The following is a 27343-nucleotide window of genomic DNA, read 5'->3' as shown; positions in this document are numbered from 1 at the left end:
GAAGATCACAAATGTTGAGCTCAGTAGCTCCTAGTTTTATAACCATAAAGACTGTATAAGACTGTTGAAAGAACATTTACTTATAATCTTATACTCCAGTGCTCATGTTAGTTCTCAATCTCCAGTGTTCTGTATTGTTGGAAGATTTATGATCAAACTCTTGATGTCACCCAAATGAGGATGGGTTCCCCTTTTGAGTCTGGTTTCTTCCTCATAACATCTAAGGGAGTTTTTCCTTGCCACAGTCTCCACGGCTGCTCATCAGGGATAAACACACACCATTCACCTTCACTGTTGATTTCTGTAAAGCTGCTTTGAGACGATGTCTGTTGTGAAAAGCACAATACAAATAAACTTGACTTGACTTTGTACATCTGCTTTGCACAATGAAAATAAAGAAAAATTTAATAAAATCCAAATAATGAAATAACCTTTTTCCAAGTTTAATAAGAAAAATACGTCTAATATACATTAGTATTCTGTTTATCATCTACCATCATTAATATAAAAACACATTTATCACAACTGTGTTTATTCGACATAAAATTATAATTATTACATTTTCTTTCTCTCGCCGCCATAAAGTCAAGAAGTTCTACTGAACTACAGAATAATCTGTTTACACACCAGACACAACAGTAAAAACAATAGTATTGTACACAAAGTCCTACTAGAATCTGTGTGTGTGTGTGTGTGTGTGTGTGTGTGTGTGTAGAAGGAGCATGATAAGCATGAACTACAGTACTGGACATTTTTTCATTGGATGTAGATTTCATTAAATCTAATATAAATAAAACATTAAGGCAAATCACCAAAACCCGATAAAACACTATTTATTAATAACATTGATTAATGCAGAATCTGTCTGGAATATCTGCAGAGTTACAATTAATTTAATGCACCTCCTAAACCACGGATAAAACAGAGCGTAAATAACTGGATTAATTAAAAATTTTTGAACAGTTTCTTTTGTAGCTCAATAACACTCCCTAATAAAGTGTAAATATAATAAGGAAGTAAACACGCCAGGAACACGGACACTAAAATACCGAGGACTTTGGCTGCTTTTCTCTCAGATTTCATGGAGTGGGAGGTGATTTTCTGTGTTTGAGGTCGTGTGTGATTATTAAGCTCTCTGATAGCAGTGGCGTGTTTCTTAGCGATCAGAAAAACCCGACTGTACAATATGATTATGACAGAAAGTGGAAATATAAATGACACAACAAGATCGATTGAAAACACAAAATCATTCATAGTGACTAAACATTCTCCAGGACACATCCCAGGACTCGTAGAGGTTCTACTGAAATAATAGTGTGCTGTGTTGTACACCAGGCACAGACACCAGTGAGAAGAAACCACAATGCACATGGTCCTTGTAGAGATTGTGTTTGAGTAGAAAAATGGGTTTGAAAGCACCAAATACCGATCCACAGAGATCAAAGCGACATTATACACAGACAGGTTCCAGAGAATAAAAGAAATGATCATGAAACCCATACAATACTCCGAATAAAACATCCAGCATGACTCGATCGTCCAGATTAAAACTGGAGGCATCACAAAAGCACCGATGAAGAAATCCGTCACAGCCAGAGAGAGCACGAGCATGTTGGTCGGAGTGTGAAGCTGCTTGAAGTGAAAAACAGAGATGATGACGAGCAGATTTCCACACTGTTAGAAGAACCACAGCAGCTGAACACACGTACAGTAAGATATAAACTGCAGGAGATCCAGATCTCTCTGGACAGGAGAAATGCTCACAGCGATCCGAGAGATTCAACTCCGTCAGGTTCATGAATAAAACGTCTCATGAAACAACTCGCTATAAATTCATGCTCCAAGTAGTTAACGGGTGAGTAACTTGGATGTATTTATACTGTAAAAAATAATCCCACCCCCCAATTTTGTTTGGCTCCTTAACTGACATGTAGACACCTCATTGGAACAAAAAGCATAGAGGTGGTGACCATCCATCAGGGGTGTCCCCGGAGCCTGTGCGGATTGTAAACCTCACATTTTAAATGTAGATTAACATCGAATGTTTTTAAATGTGCAAACAAAGCACAAGGTTTTGTCTTTAAAACACATTTTCTTCTTTTAAATGCCGTTTGTATTTTCGTAAAACAAATTGCATATTATGTAACAGCTCTTATAGCACAGTATAATAATGACACGCCCCCTCTTTCTCAGCTGCTCCAGGCGCTAATCGCCGACACCTGTTCTACATTACCATTCCCCTATACAAGTTCCCGTTCCAACCTCACTTGCTGTCGGATATATGTTGTCATGCTTAGTGATCTTCCGGATTCCGGAACACCACCTGGCTGCGAAAAGGATGTTGTACCGAACAGTATAATAATGACAGTATATATTAGTAGTATCTATTTGTTTAGAATTATATAAAAACTGTTCATTAACTAAATAAAAATTACTGTGTTAATGTTGACGTTTATTTGGAATATTTACCGGTGATTTACAGATTTACCGATCATAAATAATTTAATACACCTCCTAAAAAATCCCAATCTTTTAGTAGTCGTGGGATGTCAGGGATCCTCCTGACAAGCCCTCTCTCCCAGCCGCTCCCGGCGCTGATCACCGACATCTGTTCCACATTACCATTCCCCTATATAAGTTCCTGTTCTCACCTCACTCGCTGTTGGATCTACGTTGTCATGCTTAGTGATCTTCCGGATTCCAGACCGCCCACTGGCTCATGCTCATTGGTCCAATCCTACGGATTATACTTGCTTTACTGTTTATACCCGTTTTCTGGAGTTACCCCGCGTTACGGTTCATAACTCTTCTGAACTCCTGTTTTGTTTATGAACGTTAATAAACAATGATTGAGTTCCTTCCGTTTCCTTCACGTGGTCACTGCCCTGACATGGGATTAATCCGCTTTTTTTTTTTTTTTTTTTTAGTTTGCTATAAACATATTAGCAAAGATACATTTTACCCCAATCATGAACTATACATAAAAAACTGTCAGGGAGCTCCCTGCTCCGTCTGCTCCTTCCCCGCTCCTTCCCCGCCCACACGGAGTTTTTCGCCCAACTACTGATGTGGATCACCTGCGGCTTATTCACACACTAATCACCTGCCTATTTAAACCCCTCACTTTCACACACTCACTGTCCGTTATTGTTTCGTACATGTGTTTTGTTTCCCTGCTGTGGTTTTCATGGTACGCTTCCCCGTTTCGCTTAGCTCCGCGCTTCCCTTCGCGCACCTTGGGATTTATCTTCACAACCTGCTTTGCATGCGGTTCGGGACTCTGTGGTCCGCACTCCAGTTAGCGCACCACTTGATATTACCTTTTGCAAGTGTTCTGTGTTGGCATTGCCTTGTATCTGACATTAAATATTGCTTTGTTTCACTTCGGCTTCCGCCTCAGCTTCTTGCATTACAAAAACAGACTGAAAAATGTAATTTTTTTGTCAACAAAAACAAACTATTACACTGTTGATTTCTGTCGGTCTTCATCCACTACCATCTTTTGCACCATCCATAACTTATATTTATCAGTTTGCGACTGTATATTCCACCCATATTTATTCTGTATAGATTGTATCATACAAACATTCATATTTATTAAATTTATGTAAATCATGTAAACACTGTATATCCTGCACTTGCTGTTATTGCACTCTGGTTAGACCCAAACTGCATTTCGTTGCCTTGTACTTGTACATGTGTAATGACAAAGTTGAATCTAATCTAATCTAATCTAATCTAATCTAATATGTACACATGCATATCATGCTATTTCAGCATGTTCTCTTGGTGACAGGTTATATCCTCTGCACAGATATACTGTATATTACTACACTACTGTATATACACCATATTTTATTTCCTACTGCACCTTCTGTACATTAATCACACTCACCCTTCTACATATGGACCCCAAACCCTTATTTAACATACTGCCACTTTTTCACTTCCGGCTAGATGTTAACTGCATTTCATTGGCTTTGTACATGGAATCTAATCGAATCTAAATAATAAAATAACCTTTTTCCAAGTTTAATAAGAAAAATATGTCTAATATACATCGGTTTTCTGTTTATCATCAAATCAAAATCAAATCAAATTTTATATTTCACACACACATACATACAGGGTACAACATGCAGTGAAACGCTTTTTACGACGGTCTGGCATGAGGGAATAAAATGGGGTCAAAAAGGAGAATAAAAATAAAAAATAAAAACAGGGAAAAAGAAGGCAGATAAATAAAGTATTAAAACTATATAAAAATAAGAATATATGAGGAGATATATATATATATATATATATATATATATATATATATATATATAAAGAAATGCTTATGGCAGTGTGCAGTTAAACAGTAATCAACAATAAACAAAATTATTTTGTCCATAAAGTGTCTGTGGGTGGTCTGGTGTGGTGTAAAGTGTCCGTGTGCGGAATGGTGTGGTATATAAAAATATATAAAATATAAAGTGCACTGTGCTGTTCGAGTCCAGTGTCTAAAGTGTCGTAGCACGAAAAGTGAGATATGTGCAGGGAAAAGGTCTGATGATGGAGAGAGTGGACCAGCTTTTAGATCCTGGGTGTTTCCTGGTTTAAACTCCGAATGGCCTGCAGGAAGAAGCTCCTCCTCATTCTCTCTGTGTTCACTTTCAGGGAGCAGAAGCGTTTCCCCGAACGCAACAAAGAAAAGAGTCCATTGTTGGGATGGCTGAGGTCCTTCACAATCTTCCTGGCTCTGGTCCTACACAACATGCTGTAGATGTCCTGCAGGTCAGGGAGCTCGGTGTGGATGGTACATTCAGCTGAATGCACCACCCTCTGGAGGGCTCGCCTGTCCTGCATGGTGCTGTTCCCAAACCAGGAAGTGATGCTACCCGTCAGAACGCTCTCAATGGTGCAGGTGTAAAAAGTCTTTAGCACCTGAGAGGGAAGTCTTTTAAGCATCTCAGATGGTACAGATGCTGCTGGGCCTTCTTCACCAGGGTGTTGATGTGACAGGACCAAGACTGGTCCTGTGTGATGTAAACACCTAGGTACCATAAACTGTCCACTCTCCCCACTGGGGTCCCGTTGATTTTTAGGGGATGGTATGACTGCTCCTGCTTCGTGCTGAAGTCCATGATCAACCACTTAGTCTTGCTGATGTTCAGGAGAAGGTTGTACACCTGGCACCATCTCTCCAGGTTTTTAACCTCCTGTAGGTAGGCCGTCTCGTCGTTGTTGGAGATCAGGCCCACCACAACAGAGTCATCAGCAAACTTGATGATGGTGGTGGAGTTGGAAGTGGCCACACAGTCATACGTGTCATCATCTACCATCATTAATATAAAAACACATTTATCACAACTGTGTTTATTCAACATTCATAAAATCTTCTTTCTCTCGCTGCCATAAAGTCAAGAAGTTCTACTGAACTACAGAAAACTCTGTTTATACACCAAACACAACAGTAAAACCAATAGTATTGTACACAAAGTCCTACTAGAGTCTGTGTGTGTGTGTGTGTGTGTGTGTGTGTGTGTGTGTGTGTGTGTGTGTGTGTAGGAGGAACAAGACAAGCATGGACATTTTTTCATTTCCATGTTTTATAGATATTTCTAATATAAATAAAACATTAAGGCAAATCACCAAAACCCGATAAAACACTATTTATTAATAACATTAATTAATGCAGAATCTGTCTGGAATATCTGCAGAGTTACAATTAATTTAATGCACCTCCTAAACCACGGATAAAACAGAGCGTAAATAACTGGATTAATTAAAAATTTTTGAACAGTTTCTTTTTGTAGCTCAATAACACTCCCTAATAAACTGTAAATAAAATACGGAAGTAAACACGCCAGAAACACAGCCACTAAAATGCCGAGGACTTTGGCTGCTTTTCTCTCAGATTTCATGGAGTGGGAGGTGATTTTCTGTGTTTGAGGTCGTGTGTGATTATTAAGCTCTCTGATAGCAGTGGCGTGTTTCTTAGCAATCAGAAAAACCCGACTGTACAATATGATTATGACAGAAAGTGGAAATAGAAATGAAACAACAAGATCAATTACAGACCAAACCTCATTCAGAATAAGAAAACACTCTCCAGGACACATTACAGAACCTGTGAAGTTTCCAGTGAAATAAGTGTTACTATATAAATCCCCAGTACACACCAGTCTGAAACAATTACAATACAACTGATCCTCACTGATACTCTGTTCATGTAGAAAAATGGATGTGAGAGAGACAAATAGCGATCCACAGAGATCAGAGCGACATTATAGACTGATATGATTGTGAGGAAACTGCCAATAAACCAAATAAAGGTGCAGAAAATCTTCCCAAAAATCCAACATGTTTCAATAATCCAGATGAACACCGGCGGCATTACAAAAGCACCGACGAGGAAATCCGACACGGCCAGAGAGAGCACGAGCATGTTGGTCGGAGTGTGAAGCTGCTTGAAGTGAACAACAGAGATGATGATGAGCAGATTTCCACACGCTGTTAGAAGAACCACAGCAGCTGAACACACGTACAGTAAGATATAAACTGCAGGAGATACAGATCTCTCTGGACAGGAGAAATGCTCACAGTGATCAGAGAGGTTCAACTCCGTCACATTCATGAACACAGCAGGTTTTATAATAAAACAGTAAATGTAAAAAGTCTCAAATAAATGTTTTTCAAGCAGCTCTGGTGCTTTTTATAGTTTATGGAGCAATGAGTCCTAAAGAAAATAACAGCAGAAAGTCTCTGTCTCATGTGGTCCTCACTGGACTGATGGGACACGTGACACGATGGAGTCTCTAACTGTAAATTAAGATTGTTTTGAATTCATTCATATGAAACCAAACACATAAAATCGTGTTAAACTTGGTGAAAAGCTGAAGTATAGAGCTCACATTGGATAAGTATATTTATTGGGAATACCACCAGGGAGAAAATGGAACAGGAAAGAAGAAAGAAGGTTGTAAATACGTCACTTTGGATGTGAGAATGAAAGTCTTTTTTTATATCTGGTGAGAGTGTGTGTAATTGTGGAAGGGTGTATCTGGGCATGGTGTTTGTTTTGTGTGTTCTGGGAATTGTACAGATGTGTACAGTAGGATGTGTGAGCTGCTGAGAGTTACAGTTCTCCATAAAGGTCAGGGAACATCCCTAAAAGAGCTCAAGATGGACACTTGGAAACACCTGGGACTCTCTCTAGGTTTGGGACCAGGATTTTGTGCTTGACTGCATGATAATCTGTGCACAATTTGGAATCCAGTCATCGTTTTTATGATGTAGATTCAACCAGATTGTTGAGGCAAATTGTTTCCACCTGCATTCGCATTCGCAAGTGGAACATGAACACTGCAGTCATGACGAGTTTTAAGACTTTATAGCAAGCAAACTGTATTTTCTAACGCAGTGTCTGTGTCACATTCACTCAGTTTTCTGACCTGCTTCAAAAATAATCTAATTATCTGTACATTATTATAGATTTGATTTGTTCTCGGGTGTCATAATTGTGTGAGGTTCATGGCCCATGTTATAATTTTAACATGAAACGTATTAAAAACACAACAAAAGCACGATTATCATTTTTTTCTCTTTTGACAATCGGTTTGTTGTTGATCTACACAAATATTAATCTGTACATTTCTGTATAAATAACCTGTAATATAAAATATTAAACTATACAACATGATCAGCCACAACATGAAACCACCAGCCTGTTATTCAGTGTGCAAAACACCTCTAAAAGGTGACGTTCACATTACAACTTAATACGTTACATCATTTATTTCAAGTTTGTGATGGGAATTGGATTTGTAATATAAACCTAAATTCTCAAGAAGAGTATAAAAGGCTATTTTTAAAGAACATTGATTAATGCAGAATCTGTTTGGAATATTTGCCGATTTATAATTAATTTAATGCACCTCCTAAACCACGAATAAAACAGAGCGTAAATAACCGGATTAATGGTAGAATTCAGATAAAGCACCATCACAAGTATCTGAAATATTGCTGCTTGTATTTCAATAACGCCACCTAATAAACTGTAAATAAAATATGGAAGTAAAAACGCCAGAAACACACACACTAAAATACCGAGGACTTTGGCTGCTTTTCTCTCAGATTTCATGGAGTGGGAGGTGATTTTCTGTGTTTGAGGTCGTGTGTGATTATTAAGCTCTCTGATAGCAGTGGCGTGTTTCTTAGCGATCAGAAAAACCCGACTGTACAATATGATTATGACAGAAAGTGGAAAGATAAATGTTATTATAAGGTTAATTACAGCCCAAGTCCCATTCATGAAGAGAAAACACTCTCCAGGACACATTACAGAACTTGTGAAGTTTCCATTGAAATAAATGAGTGCTAAGATATAAGTCACCACTACACACCAGTCACAAACAACTACTATACAACTGATCCTCACTGATACTCTGTTCATGTAGAAAAAAGGGTGTGAAAGAGCCAAATAGCGATCCACAGAGATCAGAGCGATATTATAGATGGACAGGATTGTGATGAAACCCCCAATAAACCAAAAACTGATGCAGAAACTTCTTCCAAAAATCCAGCATGACTCAATAATCCATATGATCATTGGAGGCATCACAAAAGCACCGACAAAGAAATCCGACACGGCCAGTGAGAGCACGAGCATGTTGGTCGGTGTGTGAAGCTGCTTGAAGTGAAAAATAGAGATGATGATGAGCAGATTTCCACACATTGTTAGAAGAACCACAGCAGCTCCACACACATACAGTAAGATATAAACTGCAGGAGATACAGATCTCTCTGGACAGGAGAAATGCTCACAGCGATCAAGTAGGTTAAACTCTGTCAGGTTCATGCTGAAAGAAATTCCTCATATACTGGGTTTAATGACAGAGCTGAAACGGCTGGTGGTTTTATAGATTGTAGATTACGCACGCCCCCTGGGTTTAAGTGGCAGCATATGCAGACATATGATGTCATTCCTTGTTGGAACAAAAGTGCTAGTAGGTAGAAATGAAATAATTTAACCTTCTTGAGTTAAAGCTTGAGTGACTTTTTTTTAACTAGCAGTGTAAAAATCTGTAGGGTGAAAAAGAAATCCTCTAAATGCATTTGCTGTAGAACACAAGTTTAAGTTTCCTGCTTTGTTTCGATACACAAGTGTGTAACTATTAAACAAAACAACATGCCTAGAAGAAGTTAGGGGTTCATTAGGAGCAATATCTGATATTAAGTCATTTTGATGTAATAAGTCATTGTTAGTATATTATGCGAGATACAAACTACAATAGAAATGCCAATAGGACCCAAAATAGGTGTTTAGAAAAGAAGGGAAATAAACAGATAAACAAATGCATAAAAATAGAGAGGTACTTAAAAAACTTGCAAACTCCATCAGTGCTGTCATAAAGAATAATCTCACAGGGGGTGTTGCACCAAAGGGCATTTATGAGGACCATTCACTGTGGATTTTGTGGAACCACGTTCGGCTTCTATCCAATCAGATTTCGGTCCCCACATCAAGTATTGCCACAAGGTCAGAAATAAAGTGTGGGCTTTTGCTAGATTTAAATCCATGCTGCTTTAAGCTGTTGCTTTAACCAATCATACAGTGATTTGGTCACTCCAACGCCCCCTAGCCAGCATCCAGTCACACTGGTATTTTCACATCCTTTGATTAGATAGTCAGAGGGTGCACTAGTCAGAGCTTGCAAGTTGCATCTGTAGCAAATTGCATCTGTATCAAACATATTAATTTAGATATACATTACACTTTAAGGACATTTACAAGATAGATCTTTCAAGAAAAGCTGGACATCGTGTGTAAAGGCCAGCCAAGAAAGTTCAAAACAATTGTTAAACTTTTTCCATGATCCACTTATACTTTTGCACTTTCTTTCAGGCTCAGAGTCTGGGAGATGCCCTCAGCAAGGCCCAGAGGTTTGGGAAAAGGTTTTCTGATGGGGTAACTGAAAAGCCACTTAAATTCTGCAGCAAAGCCTAAGTTGCTGGAGCAGACGCACTTTGGGGCTCCAGGCAGTCATGGACCACTCGAAGGCTTTGCCCAGCACGGCTCAGAGACTAAGGGGAACAGACATTTGCATTTGAATAGTCATCTCGACTGGTTGAATGTGGTACATTGGTTTAGCAAGGGGTGCCTTGTAGTGCTCCATTTTTTGCTGGTGCATGAGATCTCAGGATTTGCCTCTTTCTGCTGGGTTCATGGCTGGCTAGTTTGTTCTTTCAGAGTTGGTGCTTGAACCAGGGTCAACTGCATGAGATGCAAAAGCTCTAGCATTCTGCCACAGGAGGTGTGTGAACTCAAATGCAGAGACAGACTCGGAAATGTAAAAACACCTTGTCCTGAGGCTGTCCTGCTTCCGCTCCAAAAACTGGACATTGGCTAACAGGTGCTAGTCAAAGGCACATGATGTGCACAAGCCCTCAGGCTGTTCCTAATGCTTCCTAATGTTAATAATGCCTTAAATAGAGGTTTGTTCTCACCCTCATGCTGATATCAACTTAGAAAGTGGATAAGCTTTAAGCCTTATTACTGCACCCCTTCTGTACAAACTAACTCACTGTATTTAAGCCCCAATTCAAAGGAAGTTGGGACAATGTGCAAAATCTAACTAGAGACAGAATGCAATGATTTGCAAATATCATAAATCCACATTCTATTGAAAATAAAACAACATCAAAAAACATATCAAATGTTCAAACTGAGAATATTTACCATTTTAAGGAAAAATAATGCAGTTTTTCCACCATGTAACATCACATCTACTGTCAGTATAGATTACAGAACTGAGGAGACCAGTTGCTAAATTTTGAGACAGGAATGTTGTCCCATATGTGTCTGATACAGGATTTTAACTGCTAAACAGTTCTGGGTTTCCTTTGTTGTATTTTTCATATCATGATGCACCAAATGTTTTTAAATGGTGAAAGGTCTAGACTGCAGACAGGTCAGTAAGGCACCCAGACTCTTTCACTTTCAAAGCATGCTGTTGTGATAGATGCAGTTAGCAATGTTTTGCTCAGATATGTCAGATCGTTCCTGAAAAAGACGGTGTCTGGATGGAAGTATTTGCTGCCCTAATACCTGTATATAGCATTTAGCATTGATGAAACTTTCCAGATGTGCAAGCTGCCCATTTTACAGGTACTAATGCACCATCATACCATCAGAGATGTGACTTTTTAAACTGGGTGCTGATAACAAGCTGGTCCCTATAATCTTTAGTCCAGAAAGTTTTCCATTCTGTCTCAGTACATTTTAAAAGAGTTTTGTCCCAGAGAAGATGGTGGTGTTTCTGAATCATGTTTATGCAGTCTTTAACAGATTGAAGCTCTGCCCATCTTTTCTTCTGAGAGACTCTTCCTCTTTTAGATGCACTGTTTATATTTAATCATCTCACTGACCTGCTGACAATAATCCCTATTAGTTGCTTAATGTTTTTCCAACTGTTTAATTTTAATAACACTCATTTTTTAAACAGTTTTGTTGCACCGTCCCAACTTTTTTGAGACGTGTTTCAGCCATCAAACTCTAAAATTACCTTGTTTTTTCCTTAAAATGGTATATATTCTCAGTTCAAACATTTGACATGATTTCTGTTTTATTGTAAATAAAATATGGGTTTATGAAATTTGCAAATCATTACATTCTGTATTTATTTACACTTTTTTTTGGAATTGGGTTTGTACACCATACTGATTCAGTAAACCATACTAACTTAATGCTTATTTTTCTGAATTCCCCCTTTAACTTTAACTTGAATTTTATTGCATATTAATCATATTTATGATGTAAATTGAACATTGTAGTTTAGATGCAATAAGAGGATTTTTCCTTATTCCTTGCACGTTGCAGTCATCAAATACAGAAGATTATTCACTCTCATTGAAAAAGAAGGAAAATTCTACTGCTGCTCTTTTGTTATCTAATAACTGTGTCTAGAAAAGAGATCAAATGTTGGAATATTTGCAGAGTTACACTTTATTTAATTCACCACCTTAAAACATTCGGCAAACAGTAGTCATAATTTAAAGCCCATTTCTGAGTTTGCTATTAATATTTATTTTGGAATATTTTGCAAAGTGTAATAAGCAACTGTGATACACATCTCACTACAGTACAGTGTGTATGTTACTATACTGATTTTGAGAATTTGATGATATAGATATTTGTAATTACAACATTTACAAATATTATTAAAACCTTTCTAAAAACAAATTCATGAAAGCACATTGATTAATGCAGAATCTGTTTGGAATATCTGCAGAGTTATAATTAATGTAACGCACCTCCTAAACCACGGATCAAACAGAGCGTAGATAACCGGATTGATGGTGGAATTTAGATAAACCATGACCATAAGCCTCTGAATAGTTTCTGTCTGCAGGTCAATAACACCACCTAATAAACTGTAAATATAATACGGAAGTAAACACGCTAGAAACACGGCCACTAAAATACCGAGAACTTTGGCTGCTTTTCTCTCAGATTTCATGGAGTGGGAGGTGATTTTCTGTGTTTGAGGTTGTGTGTGATTGTTAAGCTCTCTGATAGCAGTGGCGTGTTTCTTAGCGATCAAAAAAACTCGACTGTACAATATGATTATGACAGAAAGTGGAAATATAAATGTTAGTGTAAGGTCAATAAAGGGCCAAACCTCATTGACATAGAGCACACACTCTCCAGGACACATAACAGAATTTGTGAAGTTTCCATTGACATACATGAGTGCTATGATGTAGGTCACCACTACACACCAGTCAAACACAATTACAGTACAAGTGATCCTCACTGATACTCTGTTCATGTACAGAAAAGGGTGTGAAAGAGCAAATAGCGATCCACAGCAATCAGAGTGATGTTGTAGATTGAAAGGACTGTGATGAAACCACAAATCAACCAAAAAACAATGCAGAAACTTCTTCCAAAAATCCAGCATGACTCAATAATCCAGATGAACATTGGAGGCATCACTAAAGCACCGACGAGGAAATCCGACACGGCCAGTGAGAGCACGAGCATGTTAGATGGTGTGTGAAGCTGCTTGAAGTAAAAAACAGAGATGATAATTAGCAGATTTCCACACATAGTTAGAAGAACCACAGCAGCTGAACACACGTACAGTAAGATATAAACTGCAGGAGATACAGATCTCTCTGGACAGGAAGAATATATACAGTAATCTGACTGGTTAACCTCTGTCAGGTTCATACTGTCTACATCAATAAAATAAATACTTCATATTCGGATGATATCATTGTTCAACAGTAACAAGTCAGAATTAAATGAATTATGGCTGAAACTGATGGTGGTTTTATAGTCTATAAATTGCTCACACCCCCTGAGTTTGAGTGGCAGCAGATGATGTAATGCTGGAAAAAAAGGACTCGATTGTACGGTAGAGAGAATTATACCAGCAATTATGTAAACTAAAGGAAAAACATTGTTATGTATAGACACACTACATACATATAAACTTTTAATAGGATATAATCTCATCAGGACCGCTTTAGTCTGGATTAGAAGGTCATGAGATTCAACGCCCACACTGCCATGTTGCCTCTGTTCGTAACTTCATCAAGGCCTTTAACCCTTCAACTCCTCTTGCAGTAGCAAGGTAAGGCCATTAGGTGGCATTCATGCCACATTCTTTAGGCAAATACTGATTTTTAAAGATGTAGAGAATACGAGGCGCATCTGAGGGCACCAGGATGAATTAAGTAAACTGACTTTAATAATTCTGGATGGAGCACAAATTTACCACTTTATCTTACATGTTAAATTAAGGCTGAAAAATTTGATAAAGGTGCGCGCAAACCCAAAGGTCAACTCGGTCCTTTTACATTAGTTTCAGGTTTCAAGTTTTATTTGTTGTTTGTACAATTAAATTCTTAAATGAGGCTCCAGGCGAACTACAGCAAATATTAAATATACAACATTTAGAAAAATTTTATATTTACATTACATTAGAACAGTTAAGAAACTAATTCATTCATCTTCAGTGATGTTACTTAAAAGTTACAGCTCTGATATCTGACCACTGTTTTCTTTAAGAAATTTTCAGAAACTGTATATATTTAGTAAAAGCCGGTAAATATGGATAAATATTTAAAAATATTATCATAAGGACCCGAAAAATCATTTCATGAAAGCACATTGATTAATGCAGAGTCTCTCTGGAATATCTGCAGAGTTGTAATTCATTTAACACACCTCCTAAACCACGGATAAAACAGAGCGTAAATAACCGGATTATTAGTGGAATTAAGATAAAGTACCAACACAAGTTTCTGAAATGTTTCACTTTGAATTTCAATAACACCGCCTAATAAAATGTAAATAAAATACGGAAGTAAACACGCCAGAAACACACACACTACAATACCGAGGATTTTGGCTGCTTTTCTCTCAGATTTCATGGAGTGGGAGGTGATTTTCTGTGTTTGAGGTCGTGTGTGATTATTAAGCTCTCTGATAGCAGTGGCGTGTTTCTTAGCGATCAGAAAAACTCGAGAATATAATATGATTATGACAAAAAGTGGAAATATAAATGATATTACAAGATCAATTACAGATCCAACCTCATTTAGAAAGAGTAAACACTCACCAGGACACATTATAGAATCTGTTAATTTTCCATTGAAATACTGAAGTGCTGTGATGTAGGTCACCACTACACACCAGTCAAAACCAATTACAATAAAAGTGATCCTCACTGATACTCTGTTTATGTACAGAAAAGGGTGTGAAAGAGCCAAATAGCGATCCACAGCGATCAGAGCGATATTGTAGATGGAATGGACTGTGATGAAACCACAAATCAACCAAAAAAACAATGCAGAAAATTCTCCCGAAAATCCAGCATGACTCAATAATCCAGATTAACATCGGAGGCATCACAAAAGAACCGACAAGGAAATCCGACACAGCCATTGAGAGCACGAGCATGTTAGTGGGAGTGTGAAGCTGCTTGAAGTGAAGAACAGAGATGATGACGAGCAGATTTCCACACACTGTTAGAAGAACCACAGCAGCTGAACACACGTACAGTAAGATATAAACTGCAGGAGATACAGATCTCTCTGGACAGGAGAAATGCTCACAGCGATCAGAGAGATTCGTCATGTTTATGCTCTCTACAGCGTTTTAGGAAATAGCTCATATTTAGATGCTTTAATACTAAAAAGTGTAGAAATTCACAATCATATGATTTCCTGCTCAAATGCTTGTTGGTTTTATAGGTTATAAATGACTCACACCCCCTGGGTTTGAATGGCAGCAGATGAATACACATGATGTAATGCCATAGAGAACAACAGGCCTACAAGTTGTCATCATTATGCAGACGTGTGTGGAACAAAATCTCTATTGAATATCAACACAGATCTAATGAGCACCTGCCCTATGAATAAAGACACATGTAAAATAAAAGATTCTCAGATTAAATCCTAATGCCTTATTGAATGTTTACCTGTGTCTTTATAGCTTTGTCCAAAATAATGGACCTTGGAGCCTCCCTGCTTTTTTAAATCTTTTAAACTCTGGCTTTTCTCCACCAAACACAGTAACAGTGTATTGTCAATGGTTTAATAAATCTAAACACCTTTGCAAAACCATACATTTGATTAACAATATGAGAAACAAAAATATTTTTGTCAGGGTGCAGGCAGCTGGACCCAAATGCAGGACGCCAAAGGGTGTATTAAGGGAGCAAGCCTGGACCGGTTCAAGGTGTGATACGGGGAAGGTAGGGTGAACTCGGAGCATTCGGGGAAGGTGGCGGTAAACGGCCATGAGATTAAAGACCTTAGAAAATGGTAACGGATATATGAAGTGAGGGGCTAACTTCCTGCATGCAGCCTTTAGTGTGAGGTCCTTGGTAAAGAGCCAGACCCTCTGGCCAGGGCAATATGTTGTTGTGGGCCTGCGCCTGGGGTTGGCTCAGCGTGCGTAGGAGAGGGAAGCGAGAGGAGTGCAGCCCAGGTATTCTTCCAGGCACTCTGACAGCGGTTGACTATAGATCCTGCTGATGGTACCATGGTCTCCTCTTCTCAAGAGTAAAATACGGGTGGGAGGTTACAGAATTCAATCCAGAAGTTGGTGGTGAATTGAGGACCTCCATCAGACACAATATTACTGGGTAGACAACGTAGCCGAAAAATATGCTGAAGCAGAAGTCAGGCCATTTCTTTGATTGAGAGGAGGGCCTATTATCAAAAGGATGGTAGTTTGGCCAGCGAGGGGGAATAGGCTGGTAGCAAAATCTAAGGCTATGTGGGTTTATGGTTAACTGGGGAGAGGAAAAGAACGAAACAAATCGGCTGCAGAGGACCTTAGGGTCTTGTACTGGGCACAAATGGGACATGCAGCCACAAACTGCAAAACTTTATCTTTGATGTTCGCCTACCAAAAGCATTGCTACAGGAAGGTCAAGGTCCGAGGAGTGCCCATGTGGTAGAAAGGTGAAAGCTATGGCACTATTGGAGGATCTGGGAGAAAAGCTGGTCAGGCATGTAGAGTCTCACCTCAGGACTCAGGAGGGGATTGGTGTGGTGGCTGACCCAGTGAAGAACATAGCCCTCAAAGGCTCAGACCAGGAGAGGAGAACAAAGTGGCTCATACTCGATGTCCAGCTGGTGAGCGAGCGTCCTTCAAGGAATTCTGCATCTGTTCCGCTAACAGACACCGCTAATTAATGGGACAGAGTCCCAAGAACCGGTGTCTCTCCTTTTTTGTTCTAGAGAGGTGGTTGCAGCCAATCTCCATGTGCTGTGGAGGTGGGATTTGTGGGACTATGGGGCGAGGTTTTGCTGTGGCTGGGAGGAAGTAAGCTGGGGCAGGGTATGGACTGTTTTTTTTACTATTTTCTGGGGTCTCTCTTATTGGACTGTTTTTGAATCTGCACTGTTGTGATTTTTTTGCAAACCATTGGAACTGTCCTCTTGGTTACACCTCGGCTCTGTTATTATTTAAAGATTTTAACTTTAGACTCTCACATCCTGCATTTGGGTCCTACCACTCGCACTCCTAACACATACTGGCAAAATACTGCAGCCTGCCCACATCAGCGAACATGCCATTAAACCTTGACTCACAAAGTGAGAGTTGTTTAAAAGAACCAAATAGGGTTAAAAAACATGTCTGTCAGTCAGCACTATTCTTGCAGGTTTATTTTTAAAGGTTCACATTTTTTAAGCCAATTTTAGTGCAGTATGGCCCCTTTGTGGAATCTCACTGTAGCTCCAGAATCACTATCATAAGACATTTCTAAATCCATATTTTGTTGTTTATTTTAATGTCACAGGCACATAAATAATAATGATGATTTAGATTAAGCCATTTATATTTTACTTTTAAATCTCTCTTTCTAATATCATCTGATAAACAAAATAAATGCATCAATTTAATAAAAGGAGTAAATACAATGATATAATTAATAAAATAACCTGCTACACCCACACGTATGCTTATTTGTGAGCTTGTCATCAATAATTAAATGGAATTACTTTATGATAAATTAATAATTAATGCATAAAATCAGGGTTTTATTAATTTATTCATGATTTACCAATATAAACATACGTTTAATCATTTTACTCATGTGCACTAAAATAATTTCTCTTAAAAATAATGAATGCTCTGTTTATACACCAGACAACAAACCTATTACATATATTTATTATATTATTAATGTGAGCTAAATCTTTTACAGCAGCACAAAATAGGTTTGTGGACACCAGAGAATCACACTTGCATGATCTATTCTCTATTTGCTGTTATAATAACCTTCACTCTTCTGAATAAAGGTTTTCTATTAGATTTTGCAGTGTGGCTGAGGGGATTTATAATCGTTTAGCCACAAAAGCATAAGTGAGATCAGGCCCTGATGTTTGTGAGGAAGCCTGGGGTTCAGTCGTGTCTTAATGGAGCTCCATGTGTGTACAAGTGGAAATGTCATGCAGGAGAACAATGTTGGGCTTCTTAGTTCCAGTGAAGAGAAACTGTAATGTTACAGTATAAAGACATTCTGTACACTTATCTGCTTCTTCTAACTTTGGGGTAACAGTTAAAGAAAGAACATCATATGGCTTTGATGGTCAGGTGTCCACAAACTTTTATCTATAAAGTGTAAATCTAATATCCAAAATAGAGGAATTATAAAGGATTTAACAGGAAATATTCATGAAAGAACATTGATTAATGCAGAGTCTGTTTGGAATATCTGCAGAGTTATAATTAATTTAATGCACCTCCTAAACCACGGATAAAACAGTGCGTAAATAACCGGATTAATGGTAGAATTTAGAAAAAGTAAAATTGAAAGTGTCTGAAAGGTTTCTCTCTGAATTTCAATAACACCGCCTAATAAACTGTAAATGTAATAAGGAAGTAAACACGCCAGAAACACGGACACTAAAATGCCGAGGACTTTGGCTGCTTTTCTCTCAGATTTCATGGAGTGGGAGGTGATTTTCTGTGTTTGAGGTCGTGTGTGATTATTAAGCTCTCTGATAGCAGTGGCGTGTTTCTTAGCGACCATAAAAACTCCACTATACAATATGATTATGACAGAAAGTGGAAATATAAATGATACAACAAGATCAATTACAGATCCAACCTCATTCAGAAGGAAAAAACACTCTCCAGGACACATTACAAAATCGATTATGTTACCACTGAAATACAAAAGTGCTGTGATGTAGGTCACCACTACACACCAGTCAAAACTTATTATAATACAAGTGATCCTCACTGATACTCTGTTCATGTACAGAAAAGGGTGTGAAAGAGCCAAATAGCGATCCACAGCGATCAGAACGATGTTGTAGATGGACAAGACTGTGATGAAACCCCCAATAAACCAAAAAACAATGCAGAAACTTCGTCCAAAAAACCAGCACGACTCAATAATCCAGATTAACATCGGAGGCATCACAAAAGCACCGACAAAGAAATCCATCACAGCCAGAGAGAGCACGAGCATGTGGGTCGGTGTATGAAGCTGCTTGAAGTGAAGAACAGAGATGATGACGAGCAGATTTCCACACACTGTTAGAAGAATCACAGCAGCTGAACACACGTACAGTAAGATATAAACTGAAGGAGATACAGATCTCTCTGGACAGGAGAAATGCTCACAGCGATCCGAGAGATTCAACTCCTTCATTTTCATAAATACAATGTTTGTCTTATTAAACAACTCACTATAAACTAATGCTCTAAGTAGTTAAAGGGTGAGTAACTTGTATGCTTTTATACTGTAGAAAATGATCCCACCCCCTAATTTTGATTTACCGCACATGTAGACATCTCATTGGATCAAAAGGGATAGAAGTGTTTTTTTTATACATAATTATAGAAATATAATGTTTTTACACAGTAAGTCTCAAAGAAAAAAAAACATCTTTTTATAAAATACATGTTAAACTCGTCTAATGTAAAGTGGTCCTAAAAGTATGAAATATAATTTAATCTTATTAATCTGCTGCCAGTAAAATTGGCACTCACTGGAGGCACTGACTGGAGGAGGCCCAAAACCCATTTCTAGTGCTTCCAGACCACAAGAATCTGACTTTGTATCAGTTGTATATGATATAGGTGTGTATGTAAACTTCACGGGTAAATCTCATGGGTAAATTTTATTGTGTATGACTAGGGACAGGAATTGCCCAAAACATGTTATTTGTTTAAATTGTAGTTTAGTATGTAAATTGTATTGTGTTTAGAGCCAACCAGGGACAGGAGCTGAAAATTAGCATTTGCTTTAAACTTTTTATGTAGCATTTCAGTGACAAGCTTGCTTTGACACTATGTATGTTGCATTGTCCCTGTCAAATAAATAAAATGAAATGAAACGTACATCCAGCAGACCTGCTGTCTCAACCCCCACCAAGCAGGATGGTCTCTGTTTTTGTGTGTTTTCTATTCACACTTGCGTATTAAACTGGGTCCAAAAATCTTAAACCCGATTGCCTTGTCCCATATTTTCTCTCCTGCCAACAAGGAAATGCATGTATCCCCCATGCTATCACCCAGTATAAAGTTATAGCATATGTCAGATGGGCCACTCAATCCCTGACCAGATCCTCCCAGATCTGGTTAATAAGATGCTTGGCCGCTCTAAAATACTCTAGGTTTCGGTGGTCTATTCACATGATGAACGGCTTTTCGGCACCCTCCAGCCAATGGCGCCACTCCTTGAGTGCCAGCTTGAACGTCAGCAGCTCGCAGTCCTCAGTGGAGTAGCTCTGTTTGGCCGAGTAAAGTCGTTGTGAGAAGAAGGCGCATAGATGGAGCGGATGTCAGTGGCTTCTTTCTGGGACAGAATGGCCCCCACACCCTTGTCAGAGGCATCGACTTCCACAACAAATTGCCAGGATGGGTCCGGCAGAATAAGGACTGGCGCAGAGGTGAACCAGTTCTTGAGTCTCAGGAAGGCTTGTTTGGCCACAGAGATAAAGGCTGTCTTCTATTCGTCCCCCTCCCGGACTTGGACCAGGTGGTAAGCGTTGTGAAAGTCGTGCTTGGTAAAGATAGTGGCCCCCTGGAGAATCTCAAAGGCCATAGGCATTAAGGGCAGGGCTTACCGATTCCATGATAATGCCCTGGTTTTGTTAAAGACCGTGCCCAGATCATGGTATTTAGTGAGGATGGAGCTAAGGTCAGTGGGTGGTTCCTTACCAGAACGAGCCGGGGGTTGGGGAAATAATGGAGAGACAACTGCTGTGACAGGAGACCACCACTCCAACACCTGGTTGCTAGAGTCCCAAGAACCGGTGTCTTTCCTTTTTTGTCCTGGAGAGGTGGTGGCGGCCAATCACCATGTGCTGTGAAGGTGAGATTTGTGGGACTATGGGGCGAGGTTTTGCTGTGGCCAGGAGAAAGTAAGCTGGGGCAGGGTAGGGACTGGGTTGCCAAGGTCGTAAGTGAGCTCTCATTCGCCGGTCCATCCAGGTAGCCAAGCTGATCAGGGTGTCCAGGCCCTCTAGAATGTCTTGGAGTGCAAGCTTAATCTTTATCTTTGCGGAGCGCCCCCTGACTAAGCAGTCATCTAGAGCTGTGGAGTCCCACCAACTCTCTGCCAGTCATCTGCCCTGGGTGGTCTAAAGTAGGGACTGGGCAGGCGTCCAGCCGGGTAGTAAAATAATTAAAGATCGTGTGCAGCTCTCCAGAAAACACAATGTTGGAGGCACATACCAGGGATTGACGTTCCTACTCTGTGGTAGCCCACCGTTTGGCCTTGCCTGAAAGCAGGGAAATTACATAGGCCACCTTGATGTTCATCTGGGACAGACAAGGGCTAGCGCTGGAAGGTGATCTTGCAGTTCAGCAGAAACGACCGGCACTTCCCAGGTTGCCCTGCAAAACATGTAGGGGCCAGAAGATAAACCTCACAAAGGGTGTGAAAGAGCCAAATAGCGATCCACAACGATCAGAGTGATGTTGTAGATGGAATGGACTGTGATGAAACCCCCAATAAACCAAAAAACAATGCAGAAAATTCTCCCGAAAATCCAGCATGATTTAATAATCCAGATGAACATCGGAGGCATCACAAAAGAACCGACAAGGAAATCTGACATGGCCAGTGCGAACACAAAGATGGCAGACGATGTATGAAGCTGTTTGAAGTGAAGAACAGAGATGATGATGAGCAGATTTCCACAAACTGTTAGAAGAACCACAGCAGCTAAACACACGTACAGTAAGATATAAACTGCAGGAGATACAGATCTCTCTGGACAGGAGAAATGCTCACAGCGATCAGAGAGATTCGTCACGTTCATGCTCTCTACAGCTTTTTAAGAAACAGCTCATATTTAGATGATTTAATACCAAAAAAAAATTCACAATCATATGATTTCCTGCTCAAATGCTTGGGTTTGAATGGCAGCAGATGAATACACATGATGTAATGCCATAGAGAACAAAAGACCTACAAGTTGTCATCATTATGCAGACTTGTGGGGAACAAAATCTCTATTGAATATCAACACAGATCTAATGAGCACCTGCCCTATGAATAAAGACACATGTAAAATAAAAGATTCTCAGATTAAATCCTAATGCCATATTGACTGTTTAACTGTGTCTTTATACGTTCATCCCAAATCATTGTCCCAAACTGTAAATAGGACATATTGTCAAAGGATAATTGAAATAAATTAAAAAAAAGAACAAAAAGCTGTCTTGATTAACATCTTAGTAAAATGGAGGACTTGGCCAACAAACTTGCCCATTTTTAACCCACACTGGTGACGGTTACTAGGCTTGAAATGTAGAACAAGTGTGGACACTATTGGGCCCAGGTGGGCTGAATGTGGGTTCCCCACACTATCTAGAGCAGGGCCTAGGGTGCCCCATCCACTTTAGCCTGGATGTGTGCTAGCACGCAATGATCCCACGTAGGACCATGCATGACCCATGTTTCAGGATGGTAACAAAACAAGCACAAAGTAGTTCATTTCCTAATAAAACCACATACATAAACATTGCTGTGTCTAAATCTCTTTCTGCATCTGGGTTCACTACCTCTCTCATGGCACTTTGCTGGCAAGCCCCAGTCTTGATACTGTCTGCATGAATACTCCTCTACACTCTCACATGTGGGTATTAAAACCCAAGCTGTGGGACCCATTGTGGGACCCATAGGGTCTTGTACTGGGCACAAATGGGACATGCAGCCACAAACTGCAAAACTTTATCTTTGATGTTGGCCTACCAAAAGCATTGCTACAGGAAGGTCAAGATCCGAGGAGTGCCCATGTGGTAGAGAGGTGAAAGCTATGGCACTATTGGAGGATGTGGGAGCGAAGCTGGTCAGGCATGCAGAGTCTCACCTTAGGACTCAGGAGGGGATTGGTGTGGTGGCTGACCCAGTGTAGAACATAGCTCTCAAAGGCTCAGACTAGGAGAGGAGAACGAAGTGGCTTAGACTCGATGTCCAGCTGGTGAGCGAGCTCCTTTTCAAGAAATTCTGCATCTGTTCCGGAGTCGACAAACACTGCTAACTCATGGGACAGAGTCCCAATAACCGGTGTCTCTCCTTTTTTATTCTAGAGAGGTGGTCACATTTCCATGTGTGGAGGAGGTGGGATTTGTAGGACTATGGGGCGAGGTCTTGCTGTTGCTGGGAGTAAGTAAGCTTGCGCAGGGTATGGACTGTGTTTTTTTAACTGTTTTCTGGGGTCTCTGTTATTGGACTGCTTTTGAATCTGCACTGTTGTGATTTTTTTGCAAACCATTGGAATTGTTCACTTGGTTACTCCTCTGCTCTGTTATTATTTAAAGATTTTAACTTTAGACTCTCACATCCTGCATTTGGGTCCTACCACTCGCACTCCTAACACATACTGGCAAAATACTGCAGCCTGCCCACATCAGCGAACATGCCATTAAACCTTGACTCACAAAGTGAGAGTTGTTTAAAAGAACCAAATAGGGTTAAAAAACATGTCTGTCAGTCAGCACTATTCTTGCAGGTTTATTTTTAAAGATACACATTTTTTAAGCCAATTGTAGTGCAGTATGGCCCCTTTGTGGAATTTCACTGTAGCTCCAGAATCACTATCATAATCACCTTTTGGTCTTTTAGAAATGTGACTCTCTGTACCCTCTGTAGTTTCATTTCTGGTCAGTTGCAACTGAATTCCTGCTGGATAATAATAAAAAAAAAAGGTTCACTTCTGACTGATTATAAATCAAATGATTTTGAGCCACGGCTATTTTTCTTACATTTCTAATTCATTTTTTTTTTTTTTATGTCACAGGCACATATATAATAACGATTGTGATTTAGATTAAGCCATACATACTTTAATTTTAAATCTCTCATTCTCATATCATCTGATAAACTAAATAAATCTATTAAATAAATTAAAGCAGTAAATACAATGATATAATTAATAAAATAAACCTGCTACACCTTTGGAAAAATTACAGGTGTAAAGTTTGCAGATGTGCTCATTTGTGAGCTTGTCATCAATAATTTAATAGAATTACTTTAATGTTATATAAAGAATTTATGCATCAAATCATTGTTTTATTAATTTATTAATGATATACCAACATAAACATACATTTAATCGAAACAATTTTATCTGTACTGTTTTACAAACTACTTTTAAAGTATTTACTTAATTCTATACTCTCATGTGCACTAAAATAATTTCTCTTTGAAATAATGAATGCTCTGTTTATACACCAGACAACAAACCTATTACATATATTCATTATGTTAATGATGTGAGCTAAATCTTTTACAGCAGCACAAAAAAAGTTTGTGGATACCAGAGAATCACACTTGCATGATCTATTCTCCATTCGCTGATGTGTACATCTAATATTCATGTAAAATTATAAAGGATTTAACAGGGATTATTCATGAAAGAACATTGATTAATGCAGAGTCTCTCTGGAATATCTGCAGAGTTATAATTAATTTAATGCACCTCCTAAACCACGGATAAAACAGAGCGTAAATAAACGGATTAATGGTGGAATTTACTAAAAGTACAATTGAAAGTGTCTGAAATATTTCTCTCTGAATTTCAATAACTTTACATAAAAAACTGTAAATAAAATATGGAAGTAAACACGCCAGAAACACGGACACTAAAATGCCGAGGACTTTGGCTGCTTTTCTCTCAGATTTCATGGAGTGGGAGGTGATTTTCTGTGTTTGAGGTTGTGTGTGATTATTAAGCTCTCTGATAGCAGTGGCGTGTTTCTTAGCGATCAGAAAAACCCGACTGTACAATATGATTATGACAGAAAGTGGAAATATTAAGGAATATACAAGATCAATTACAGACCAAACCTCATTCAGAAAGAGAAAACACTCACCAGGACACGTTACAGAATCTTTAAAGTTTCCATTGAAATACAGAAGTGCTGTGATGTAGGTCACCACTACACACCAGTAAAAAGTAATTATAATACAAGTGATCCTCACTGATACTCTGTTCATGTACAGAAAAGGGTGTGAAAGAGCCAAATAGCGATCCACAGCGATCAGAGTGATGTTGTAGGTGGAAAGGACTGTGATGAAAGCCCCAATAAACCAAAAAACAATGCAAAAAATTTTCCCAAAAATCCAGCATGACTCAATAATCCAGATTAACATTGGTGGCATTAGTAAAGCACCAGCAAAGAAGTCCGACACAGCCAGTGAGAACACGAGGATGTTGGTCGGAGTGTGAAGCTGCTTGAAGTAAAGAACAGAGATGATTATTAACAAATTTCCACACATTGTTAGAAGAACCACAGCAGCTGAACACACGTACAGTAAGATATAAACTGCAGGAGATACAGATCTCTCTGGACAGGAGAAATGCTCACAGCGATCCGAGAGATTCGTCATGTTTATGCTCTTTACAGCGTTTTAGGAAATAGCTCATATTTAGATGATTTAATACTAAAAAGTGTAGAAATTCACAATCATATGATTTCCTGCTCAAATGCTTGTTGGTTTTATAGGTTATAAATGACTCACACCCCCTGGGTTTGAGTGGCAGCAGATGAATACACATGATGTAATGCCACAGAGAACAAAAGGCCTACAAGTTGTCATTATACAGACGTGTGTGGAACAAAATCTCTATTGAATATCAACACAATTCTAATGAGCACCTGCCCTATGAATAAAGACAAGTTTAAAATAAAAGATTCTCAGATTAAATCCTAATGCCTTATTGAATGTTTACCTGTGTCTTTATAGCTTCATCTCAAATCATTGTCCCAAACTGATAATAGGACATATTGTCAAAGGATAAATGAAATTAAATAAAAAGTAAAACAAAATGCTGTGTTGTCTAATATCTTAGTAAAATGAACAACTTGGCCAGCAAACATTGCCCTTTTGTGCCCACACTGGGGTCGGTTACTTGTCTTGAAATGTAGAACAAGTGTGGACCCTACACTATTGGGCCCAGGTGGGCTGAAAGTTGGTTCCTCTCACTATCTAGAGCAGAGCCTAGGGTGCCCCATCCACTTTAGCCTGGATGGGTACTAGCACACACGGATACGACGTGGAACCATGCATGCCTTATGTTTCAGCATGGTAACAAAAGCAGTACAAAGTTCTTCCCCATTCGGGAACTCGAGCTGCATTGCAGCACTTTGAGAACGCCTTGCGTTCTCCATGCTCTAAACCACGTGTGAAATCTAGTTAATTATCAATTTGTGACGTCATCAGCGGGTGATGTTGCGACAACCAAGAGCTCCAAAATGGCTGCGCAGTGGTAGCGACATTAGCGTCTGCTTGTTCAGGTAAGCGCTTTGTGTGTGTTATTCTGTGCAAGCATGGCTAGCAAACAGAGATACCAGTTGTGTTCATCCTTGCCCACGTGTTATGATGGGGAAGGATATGCATGATCAGTGCTTTGTTTGTTTGGGTGTGGAGCATGCTCAATCGGCTCTCGAGCGAGTGCCTTGCAGCTCCGGTCCGCTCTTGCCGAGGCAAAGCAGCGCCGGTGGTAATGGGGCTTGCAGGCTGATCTAGCAGAAGGTATAGAGTCGGATAAGTCCTGTCCAGCCTCCCCTGCTGGGGAGCGCCTGCTCTCTCACGCCTGGTGGCTGCTTCCTCTCCTGGTACGAGCAGCTCAGTGTTACATCTTTCCCTCTGAGTAGGATGAGATGATGGACAATAGCAAGCCCGGGGACTCCTCACAGCCTGTGTTGTACGAGGAACTCCTTGAGGATTTGACGTGAGCCGTGTCCAAGCTTGAGCTAGCTCAAAAAGCGGAAGCAGCGCACACTCAGTAAGCTGGATGAATGCTTTCTGTGCCCCTTGTCACAGCCTCATTGCCGGTGCCTACCGTTGCACACCGAGGTGTCCAGGTCCTGGGAGACCCCTATGCGGCACGTACACGAACTTTGTTGGTGCTAAGGAGTGCGGCTATAGGGCGATGACTTGTGTGGAAGAGACACTAGCTAGCTATCTCTCCTCTTGCGTAGCCTTATTGCTTAAGGCTCTGGTGTTCCATACTAAGCCGTTGTGGGCTGCGTCGGCTTTAGTAGGTAAGTCTTATGCAGCAGCAGGTCAGGCTGCGGGTTGCCTCCACACTATGGGTGTGTTGCAAGCATACAAGACTGACTTGCTGCACGAGTTGGATGAGGGACTTAGCTCTGGGGCTGACGACATTAGGGAGTTGGGTCATGCTGCCGACCTGATCCTTAGGGCCACCAAGCACATAACATGGTTGGTCAGTCAATTGCTTCTTCTGGCTTCTTCAGTGATGCTGTAATGGCAGTTGTCAGCAAGTTCCAGGAGTCTAAGAAGCAGTTGGCGGTGTTCCTGTGGAACCTCTCTCGCCGCTTCAGTGGGTGTCTCCC

At 39.7% G+C, this 27343-nt stretch overlaps 3 protein-coding genes and 2 pseudogenes across 3 annotated transcripts; all 5 read right to left on the bottom strand.

Annotated features, from left to right (window-relative positions):
• Positions 1–595: 595 nt before the first annotated feature.
• LOC124401730 lies at positions 596–16047 on the bottom strand (annotated as a pseudogene).
• Positions 7853–8842, bottom strand: LOC124401515 (trace amine-associated receptor 7d-like). The gene has a single exon (XM_046873895.1). It carries the CDS (start codon positions 8840–8842, stop codon positions 7853–7855), a length of 990 nt encoding a protein of 329 aa, XP_046729851.1.
• Positions 12228–13219, bottom strand: LOC124401514 (annotated as a pseudogene).
• Positions 16048–18188: 2141 nt separating the features above from the next.
• Positions 18189–19181, bottom strand: LOC124401585 (trace amine-associated receptor 13c-like). The gene has a single exon (XM_046873989.1). The coding sequence runs from the start codon at positions 19179–19181 to the stop codon at positions 18189–18191; it is 993 nt and encodes a 330-aa protein (XP_046729945.1).
• Positions 19182–24389: 5208 nt separating this feature from the next.
• On the bottom strand, positions 24390–25370 carry LOC124401729 (trace amine-associated receptor 13c-like). Its single transcript, XM_046874155.1, has one exon. It carries the CDS (start codon positions 25368–25370, stop codon positions 24390–24392), a length of 981 nt encoding a protein of 326 aa, XP_046730111.1.
• Between the last annotated feature and the right edge of the window lie 1973 nt (positions 25371–27343).

Source organism: Silurus meridionalis, chromosome 18, assembly GCF_014805685.1.
Source record: "Silurus meridionalis isolate SWU-2019-XX chromosome 18, ASM1480568v1, whole genome shotgun sequence".
Taxonomy (NCBI): Eukaryota; Metazoa; Chordata; class Actinopteri; order Siluriformes; family Siluridae; genus Silurus; species Silurus meridionalis.
This window is presented reverse-complemented; position numbering and strand designations above follow the sequence as displayed.